This window comes from Hevea brasiliensis, chromosome 13, assembly GCF_030052815.1.
Source record: "Hevea brasiliensis isolate MT/VB/25A 57/8 chromosome 13, ASM3005281v1, whole genome shotgun sequence".
In the NCBI taxonomy this organism is placed as follows: domain Eukaryota; kingdom Viridiplantae; phylum Streptophyta; class Magnoliopsida; order Malpighiales; family Euphorbiaceae; genus Hevea; species Hevea brasiliensis.
This window is the reverse complement of record NC_079505.1, coordinates 46712013-46722113: the sequence shown is the minus strand read 5'-3', so window position 1 is coordinate 46722113 and position 10101 is coordinate 46712013. Positions and strand designations below refer to the sequence as shown.

General features: G+C 34.9%; 1 protein-coding gene across 1 annotated transcript; it reads left to right on the top strand.

Moving 5' to 3' along the window:
• Positions 1–8683: 8683 nt before the first annotated feature.
• LOC110660361 (uncharacterized) lies at positions 8684–9721 on the top strand. Its single transcript, XM_058133087.1, has 4 exons — positions 8684–8820; positions 8908–9092; positions 9207–9485; positions 9573–9721. The coding sequence occupies exons 1-4, from the start codon at positions 8684–8686 to the stop codon at positions 9719–9721; spliced, it is 750 nt and encodes a 249-aa protein (XP_057989070.1).
• The last annotated feature ends 380 nt before the right edge of the window (positions 9722–10101 follow it).

Below are 10101 nucleotides of genomic sequence, written 5' to 3'. Positions count from 1 at the left end.
CCAGGTCTAGGGTTGCTAATGGCCTTCACCGTCACTTCCCCTTCGGGTTACTCATCCCTGGGGTTTCAGCTCGTTTAACCTTAGTGTATTTAGTTTCTAAAAATTTTCCTTGATTTTTATGAGCATTATTGGGTTTATTTATAACTCCTCACTCTAGTCTATTTGTAATTTCAAACATTCTGGCTGCCTAGACCGACATTGGTCGCTGGAACAATAGACTGTGTGGACTAGCTAAAGTGAGGATGTTACATCAATAAAATTTAATTATGGAACCTTATGATTAAAAACAATTTAACTGAGTACTAAAACACTTTAAATTGTGTGTTTCAGTTGAAAAGGATATTGAAGAGCATAAGGAACAGTGAGTAAAGGCTAAGAGGCGACTCATCTGAGGTTTGTGCACAATAAAATTTAAATTATCATTTTCCCATTGAAAACTTGATTAGTATGCATTGCGTTAATTATGGGTTTCGATAACTACTGTGTTGCCACTTTGTGAATGGAAAATTGACTTTGGAAATTGATTATGTTTTGCATGAAATATTTGAATAATATGATTTGAAATTGTTTTTGATTCACACTTGGCATGGCAGTCCCTTACTCTGTTCCTCCTCCACTTGTGGGGTTGAGTTTGATATTTGATCACTTTCCTCCCTCTCTAGCTTGCCGGTCTGAGGTGAGTTTGGATGAGTACTCATTAGCTAGCTAGCCACCTTCCTTATTGATTTCGATTAGTGGGGTGAGTTTGCCTTGTCATGGTGTACAACACGGCATGTTCGGAAAAATTTGTGTCATGACCTAAGTTGTGTTATTGATTGGCAACACTGTGTTATTCAATTGTTTGATCAAATTTGTGTTATATGAGCTTTGAAAATTGTGACATGAAATTGTGAATCATTTGAATTGTGAATTGTCAATAAATGTTTTATATACCGCATTTTAAATTGTTATTGTGTACCACTGAGTAAATTTTACTCAATGATAGCTTTTTCATTACTGTCGCAGGTAGACAGACAGACAGAGCAGCAGAGTAGGCTTCTTGTACAACATTTTAGGATTCTGCCGGGTATATTGAGTATACCACCTTTTTGTGAATATTATTGTAATGTATGTGAACTGTATGTATATATTGTACTTGGTCTTGAGCAGTTGTATACTAAAGTTATAATATATTTATTCCTTATCTCAACTTTTGAACTACTCAGTCAATTTGTAGTCTATCTTTGGAAATATTGAAAATTGATGTTGAATTAAGTTTGACAAATGTTGAGAAAATTGATTTGTGTTGAACCATATTGGAGTTTGGGATTGAATAAATATATTTGAAGTGCTTTTTATAGGTTCTTGAAGAACTATTTTATTCAAAATACAGACGGCACTCTGCCAAAATTTTTATAGAAATTATTGATACTTCAGATTTGTTATTTGATTTCACTTCAGTTAAAAAAAAAAAGTTTTAACACTTGTCAAAAGTGCTCACCACTTTAAAAAGAAGTAAGAAATTGTTTAAAATCCCTTGTAGTGTATTTAGTGGGTTACCGGTAGGCGAAGTACGGTAATTCATTAGGTGTACTACGGGATCATGTTACATCTTATGGAGGCGTAGGGTGTGACATCTACATTTCTAACTCCACTCTTATTTTTAGCATCATCAAAGCACATTTTCCATCCCTACACTTTTTTTAATCCAAATTCTTATATGGGAAACCTACCTTAACCTCCTTATTTTCATTCGTAAGATTTTCTGATAGGAATTCTGCCACTACATAGCCTTTGATGGTTTTCTTAGTAACATATTTGATATCAAATCTAATAACAAGATTAACTGCCTAGTTAGCTTTTGTATTATTAAATTTTGATACTTCAAAATAAGTATATGAGCATATCCATGAGGGGCACCTCAAACACTTGATAGGACTAAAAGTAATATCATTGCTTCTTAACAGTCCATACTACTTTAATACAAGTTTTCTCAACCAAGGCATATTTCTCTTCATATGGGAGAAGCTTCTTATTGATGAAGTAGATAGCCCGTTCCAAGTTATCTATCTCCTATGCTAGCATTACCCCTAATGCATCATCTTTTACTTACAAGTATAAAGTTAAGTGTGTTCCTAACACTGGTGGTGATAAGATCGGTGGATTAGATAAATATTGCTTGATCTTTTCTAAGCCTTCTTGATGCTGCTCATTCCATACCATAGGCTGATTTTTCATTAACAGCTTGAAGATGAGTTCACAAATGGTGGTGAGTTTAGCTATAAACCAACATATTTACTGTGGCTTTCCTAGAAAAACTCTAACTTCTTTTTTCTATCTTAGGAATCCACTTCTCTTTGATAGCTTTAACCTCATCTAGATCTATCTCTATTCCCTTTTGACTAACCAGATAACCCAATAACTTTCCTAATGTGACTCCAACGATGCACTTACTTGGGTTTAGCCTTAGCTTATACTTGATGACTCATTAAAAGAACTTTTCTAAACCCTTAAAGTGTCCTTTCTTTGTTGCAAATTTGACAATCATATCATCCATATAGGCTTCCACTTCCTTATGGATCATGTCATGGAACAGCATTGTGGCCATCTCTAGTAAGTTGCCCCTTCATTCGCTAGACCAAAAGGCACTAACTTGTAGTAATAATTCCCTATTCTATGATGAGAACTATCTTATCTACTAAGTTCATGAGAATTTGGTTATACCTTGAGAAACCGTCCATGAATGAGTACATTGTTTAGCATGTGGCATTATCTACTAGCACATCTATATGGGATAGAGGAAAATCATCCTTTGGGGTAGCCTTGTTTAGATCCATGTAATCTATGCACATTCTGACCCTTCCATCTTTCTTTGGTACAAGCATTACGTTATCTAACCATTCTAGACATTCAACCACTCCCACAAATTCAGCATCTATTAGCTTCTTAACCTTTTGTTCTATCTTATTATCCTACTATGAGTTGACACTTTATTTACTTGATAGGTTTTATCTTTGGATCAGAGGGGATCATATGTTGGACTATATCTAGTCAATTTTAGGCATGTCTTTATAGGACAAGACAAAAGCTTCTATATACTTTGTTAATAAGGTTATGAACTTGTCTTTTTCTTCTTGAGTTAAATCTATAGCTAGTTTTATTTTTTTAGGGTTTTTTATTGTACCTAATTTAATAGAGATTAAATTTGTTTCATTTACTAAAATTGATTATATATTATCATAAATGATATGCACATGGCCATCAGGATAAACATCAAACAAATAAGCAAAAGGAAACTTCATATTGTTAATCTTAGCCTCAAAATGGGTATCCAATACATCTTAAATAAAAACACCAGACTCATTATTCTTAGTATAAAAACCAAACTCAAACTTTAGGGTATAGTTTCAATTACTCGACTTCCAACTGGTCTTCATGCTGATGGCTCCTATACCTTCTTAAATCTCAGTGACCTTTGGTAGCTCTTGATGATCAGTGCAAGTAAGGGCTCTTTCTTTGAAAAACTTGATTTCCTTGGGTTGATCATCCCCTTATTGCTCATTGGAGTCATTCTTTGCCAAATCTAGTGAACCAGCCTTCTATCTCAAGGAAGGTCCCTAGGCCATTAGCACGCATTCCCAAACCCATTCCAAGGAAGAAATTCATCCCCTTTATCATGTTAGCTACCTTTAGATTCATCCAATCTTTATAAATTCCAACAACTTGAAATCTAGTCATAAGAGGGATAGAGTTCTCCACAAATAAGGAAGCTACTTCACCACCCAGCATTGATTGTGATCACTCCATCCATTTAGGGTACCTTAATTTTATGGTGAAGTGCTGATGGAACTCTATCCATTGGATGAAACAAAACCCTTCTAAGTAGTAAGGAAAATGTGACTAGAATGTCTAGGCAAACATGCATATTATTCTTAAAGTTGCACATTACATGCTTCAATCCTTTAAAACGAAGCATAGTATCTTACAGTTCATAAATTACATGTCCACTATACAAACTTAAGTAGTACATGGTAACTTTCCAGACCTTTACTTCTTGCTAGCTTTTCTTGTAGAAGTCTCTAATCCTATAACACTTCACCTAGAGTTAAGAGAAAGGGATAAGCTTTTGAAAGCTTAGTGAGTAAAGCAACCAATATCATTTATCAAATTGTTAAATTCATACATATGCAATGCATCAATCCCATGAGTTTGCACAGCATAAACAAGTCACAAAAGATAGACTTGTTACCAGCAATTTCCCATAACCAATTTACCTAGCTTATAAAGATGCTCCTCAAAACTTCCTCTTAAATACATAACATATTTGCCCGACACATAAAGATGCTCCTCAGGACTTTCTCTTAATACATAACATAACTAATGTGCCCTGCTCATAAAGAATGTCTTCCTCTATTACAAATATTGAGCTAGGGACCTTGAGGCCTCACTTGGTCTTACCACATAACATTAAGCATGTTCATAAAATAAAGCATATCTGTATCATAGGAGGAAACTAATGGGCCGTCTAACATCTATCAAGCATCAACAATAATTATGCAATAATGTAGCATATTCATATTCTAGATACATACAACCTAATAAAATCATGGAATTATGTGTGTAAATGATCATGAGTTCATTTACCATTAAATAAAAAAGTTATCATTTATTTGAGTTAGTATTACTCAACTCTTAAAACCTATCAAACACTGTAGTCACAAATAATAGCTATTCTTTAACTATAGCTCTCTGGGTTCCTCACATCCGATCATATAAAAGACAAACCCTAATGAGTTATTTGGATCACTATAACTCTGTACAGGTAACATACAACATATTCTAGGTCTCTTTGGTGTCTAAAAACAAGTTTTCGAACCTTAAAATAAAAAGAGATATAAGGTAGGCAGAAATAACTTTGGCTATTAAAGTCCTGAACCTTAAATGCCCTTTTTAAGCAGTAGTTACTTCGGCTATCGAAGTTCTAAACTTTAAAAACTCTCGAGGAGCAGTAGCTACTCTGGTTGCCAAAACAATGGTTTTCTGTAACCAAACCTGGGAATATCTAGAATTCCTAACTCGAATTCTGTAGAAATCCCATTACCAAAACACCATTACTTCTATACAAAGCTCCAAAAACTCCAATAAACATACTTTCATACCATAAACTCAATAACTAACTCTAAAAAAACTAAACATGCATTAACCCAACATCAACTTGCAAAAACTATTTCAATACATCAAAAATCCATATCCACACTCAACCATTAATGTTGGAGTTAAAGAGCTACATCCCTTACCCTAGAATAAAGAAAACTATTTTACTCATCATTGAAATCAACAACCAAGTTCATCAAATAAAAGAAACAAGACATAAGAAGAATGATAATTAGAAAACTTAAAAGATATTTGCAGCCTTTATCTTGTGGAACTTCAGCTTGAATATCCTTTGTGCAGAAAAAAATGAATCTTCTCAAGCTTGATTTCCCATGTGAATCTCTTAGAAGAAAGTTTGATCCCTAATGAAAATCTAACTCTAGATATTGATACACTTGTATTATATAGATATTTTTAAACAATTTTGTACTATATTTCATGGCATTTAGTTTCAATAATTTTTGTTAATTTAGTTAATCTTCTCTAAATTTCATGTTTTCTGCATCATTTTAGGTGTTCTAAAGGAAATCAAAGGCATAAGAGTGAAGTAAAAAGCTTAGGAGGACTTAAAAGCAAGGCAAGTTGCTGATACACTTTACACGGGCTGTGTAATCATAACCAGGGACCCGTGTAACCTTCTGCCCAGTAAGAATTAAAGGAGTCACAAAAAAGCCTAAATACACGAGTCATGTAAAGGACTCTGTGTACCATCCAGGGACCCGTGTAACCTTTTGCTCATCAAGGCTTGAAGTGGTAAAAGGAATAGAGATAATACACGGGCCGTGCACTATGACCTGCGTAAACCCTACTACCCCATGTAACATTCTGTCTTCCATCTAAAGAAAGGCTAAAATCACTCTAGAGACTTACATGCCCTAGGCTGTGTAGTGACACACGAGTCGTGTATTATGTGTCAGCTAGCTTCCTAATTCTACTCTAGCTCCTATTTTGGCATGCCATTCAGACTTCTACTGCCCTTGGGACTCTAAAACTTAACCCTAGGACATCTAATATAAATATCATCAATAAAAAAGCATGAAAGAAGGAGGGAAGAAAGGAAGAAAATAAAAAGCAAAAAAGAAAAAAGGAAGATCTTTAAGAGAAGACTTCCTGAAAACCCTTAGTTCTTAAGCCATCTTGAAGAAAGATTGCATAAGTGCCAAAGAAGAGATCTCTCAACTAAAGATCTACAAGTCCATAGCTGCAGAATCTTTCTCTCGGTTCTTTTGTTTTAATTCTTTAGGCTGGTTAATGTTTGTTAGACTCACCATAAGTAAGTAGTTTCTTTAATTTTGGAATTTGGAAAGTAGCATTATTAACTTCTGTTATGGATATACATTGAGTTTTATTTAATGGAATTGAGTTTTGAGCTTTGATTCAATCTCTTGTATTCTTAATGTATGCTATGTGTTGTACCCATTTAGTCACAATCTAAGATATTAATTGAAGAACTGAAAGGTGAAGATTAGTATCAGAAAATCAAGATTTTGAACCTAGGAAATTTGGCCTAAAGATAGGTTGATGACCTTTATGGAATTCCATAATTAATCATAGATCTTAAGGGATTTTGATTGGGATTGATCACCATGAAATTAAGGTTCGGACTAATTGAAATACACCTTAGATACCTTGAGAAAGGATCTAAGATACTTTAGGATTAATTTCCATTAAAGTGACAACACTCATTCCATTAATAAAGTAAGATTAAAACCATAACAGGGTTATGGTGTGAAATCTTAATTCTAGAATTGTTTATCCAAATAAAATCCTCTTAAAGTTCTCAGATTTATTTTCTTTTGTTTTCAGTAGTTATTCAGCACTAGCTTAAATTTTATTACCCTATAATTTTCGATAGTTTAGACTGTTAAAATTGCCATATAGTTTAGCACTTATGCTTAAAATTCCTCATGGGAATGATACTCTACTCATCACTTTATTACTTGTTAGCGATCCGTGCACTTGCAGGGTTGTAAAACCAGCAAACAAGTTTTTGGTGCCGTTACCGAGGAATTTAGTAATATTAAATGATAAGCAATTTAGCTGATTTAAGCATTTACTTCTTTTGTTATTTTAGATTGATTTATTTTTATCGTTTTATTTCTTTTTTAGGTGCTAAATTCAGTATATGGCAAGAATAACCAAACCTGATGAAGAATTGCTTGAATTGGATCCTGAAATAGACAAGACTCTAAAAACCATCAGCAGAGAAAGGAGAAATTAAGAGCCAGAACGTGAACCTAAAATTCTTGAAGCTCTAGTCATGGCAAATAACAATAATAACAGACCAAGATCCCTGAGGGACTGTGCAGCCCCTACTATCTAAGGATTCTAATCCAGTATTACCAGGCCTACAGTCGAGGCCAACAATTTTAAACTCAAACCAGCATGGCTCCAAATGATTCATTAAACTCAATTTGGAGGCTTACTTATGGAAGATCCACATTATCACTTATAGTGATTTCTCGCTTTGTGTGACACTTTTAAATTGAATGGGGTTTATGATCAAGCTATTAGACTCCGAGCATTCCCATTCTCACTTAGAGATAAGGTGAGGAAGTGGCTACTTTCTCAACCAGCTGGAACATTCACTACCTGAGAGGATCTTTCATAAGCCTTCCTAGCAAGGTATTTTCCACCTATAAAAACTACAAAATTAAGGCTAGAACTGAACACCTTCAGATAAAAGGAAGGACAGTCACTCTATGATGCATGGGAGAGATACAAAGACCTTCAAAGGGAATGCCCATAACATGGCATAGAAGATTGGCTCCTTGTCCAAAATTTCTATAATGGATTGTTACCATCCACAAGAAGCTTAGTTAATTCAGTAGCAGGAGGAGACCTTATAAAGAAAACAGTGACTGAAGCTTTGGAATTGCTAGAAAGGTTTGCATATCATAATTTTGAGTGGTCAAATGAGAGGGAAAATGTAAGGAGGATGGTAGGGATCATAGAATTGGATGCCTTCAGCATGATTAATACCCAGTTTGACCAGCTCACAAAAAGACTTAATAGGATACAGGCCAATGTAGTGGGATCAAGCAATTAATATGACAAAAGCTATGGGGGAGGTCATGTAACTTCAGAATGCAATCTTTACAACGAGCCTTCCATAGAACAGTTGAACTATATGAACAATGGAGGGAACTTCAACCAAAGAAAAGTCAATAACCCTTATTCTAATACTTATAACCCTGGATGGAGAAACCACCCTAATTTCTCATGGTCTAACTCACAAAATTTGCAAAATCAGCCCATAAATAAATAGCAAGGATATAGGCCACCACCATCAGGTTTCCAAAATAGAGGTCAGAATTTAATGCAGCAACCACCACCACCTCCCCAACCTCAACAACTAGAATCCAAGTTAACAATGGAATCCATGATGGAGGGCCTTTTGGCAACACAACAATAATAGAATGAGATGATTAAACAACTAGCTTCCAAAGTGGATCAATTAGCCACCCATAATAAAATGCTTGAAAACCATATTGCCCAAATAGCTAGTCCTTCAAGCAAACTGATTGAAAAATTACCTAGTCAACCGGAGATGAACCCCAAAGAGCATTACAAAGCAATTACATTGACGAGTGGGAGGACATTGCAGGAACAAAAACCAGAAGCAAAACAAAAGCAGAAGGGAGAAACTTCTGAAAATTTTGACAGCCAAGAAGAGGAGGAAGAGAAGTAAGCCAAAGAAGTCGATGAAAAGCAGGAAAGAAAGAAAATGAAATTATCAGAACCTTACCAACCCCCTTTACCTTTTCCTCAAAGGTTCCAAAAAGCCAAATTAGACAAGCAGTTTAGAAAATTTTTAAAAGTTTTACAGAAACTTTACATAAACATTCCTTTTGTAGAAGCACTATCTCAAATGCCATCCTATGAAAAATTTTTAAAGGAAATTCTTTCTAAGAAAAGAAGGTTGGAAGACTATGAGACAGTTGCTTTAACAGAGGAATGTAGTGCCATTTTGTAAATCAAGCTGCCTCTAAAATTGACAGATCCTGGAAGCTTCTCTATACGGTGCCTAATTGGTAACATGAACATAAGCAAAGCCCTCTGTGATATTACAGCTAGTGTGAGCCTGATACCCTTATCTATATGTCAAAAGTTGAATATTGGAGAATTGAGATCAACTACTATATCATTACAATTAGCAGATAGGTCTGTCAAGTATTCAGTTGGCATCTTAGAGAACATCCCTATCAAAGTGAGTAAATTTTTCATTCCTATAGATTTTGTTGTCCTGAAAATGGAGGAAGATGCCCAAATTCCCATAATATTGGGAAGGCCTTTCTTGGTAACCGCTGGAAAAATTATAGATGTCAAAAAATGGGTGGTTAACTCTCAAAGTGAGAGATAAAGAAGTGGAGTTAACCTGTTTAGAGCAATGAAGCACAAACTTAAATCTGATGAATGTTTAAGGGTTGACATCATAGACAATCTAATAGAGGAAGAATTTCGAAAAAGATATCCCGAAGATCCTCTTGAAGCTTGCATAATGCACAGCCACACAGTAGAGGATGAAAACAAAGAAATTGCAGCATATGCACAATCTTTTGAAGCTAACCCACCTCTACCTTTGTAACACCCCTATTTGCATAGCCTGGTATATTTTACTGTTCCGGTGACCAGTGTCGGTCCGGATAATTAAAGGGATTAGAACCACATCTAAGACACCTAGTTAAGCCCTTAAAACAAATAACTAGTAATTGCCAAATAGTTAAGTATAAAGAAGAAAAACAAAACACAAAAAGTTAAATGAGCCGGGAGTTACAACGATGGGTGACCTTCTCGGGAATGACTGCGAGGTCAGTCTAAACTCAAATTTCAAACCGGAAAATATGACATTGTGGTCCTTAGGACTATTGCGAACACAGTGGAAAAGAGAAAACCACAAAAAGGAATTGTTAAGCTAGTCAAATAATTAGGTCAGGGATCCAGAAGAAATATTGAATTATTTGCAAA

Bases quoted from the DNA above. Each gene is read 5' to 3' on its own strand.
- LOC110660361 (XM_058133087.1), top strand. From the start codon at position 8,684: ATGAACCCCAAAGAGCATTACAAAGCAATTACATTGACGAGTGGGAGG. The intron at 8,821-8,907 runs GTAAGCCAAAGA...TTTTCCTCAAAG, and splicing joins CAAGAAGAGGAGGAAGAGAA to GTTCCAAAAAGCCAAATTAG. The intron at 9,093-9,206 runs GTAGTGCCATTT...GTGATATTACAG, and splicing joins AGTTGCTTTAACAGAGGAAT to CTAGTGTGAGCCTGATACCC.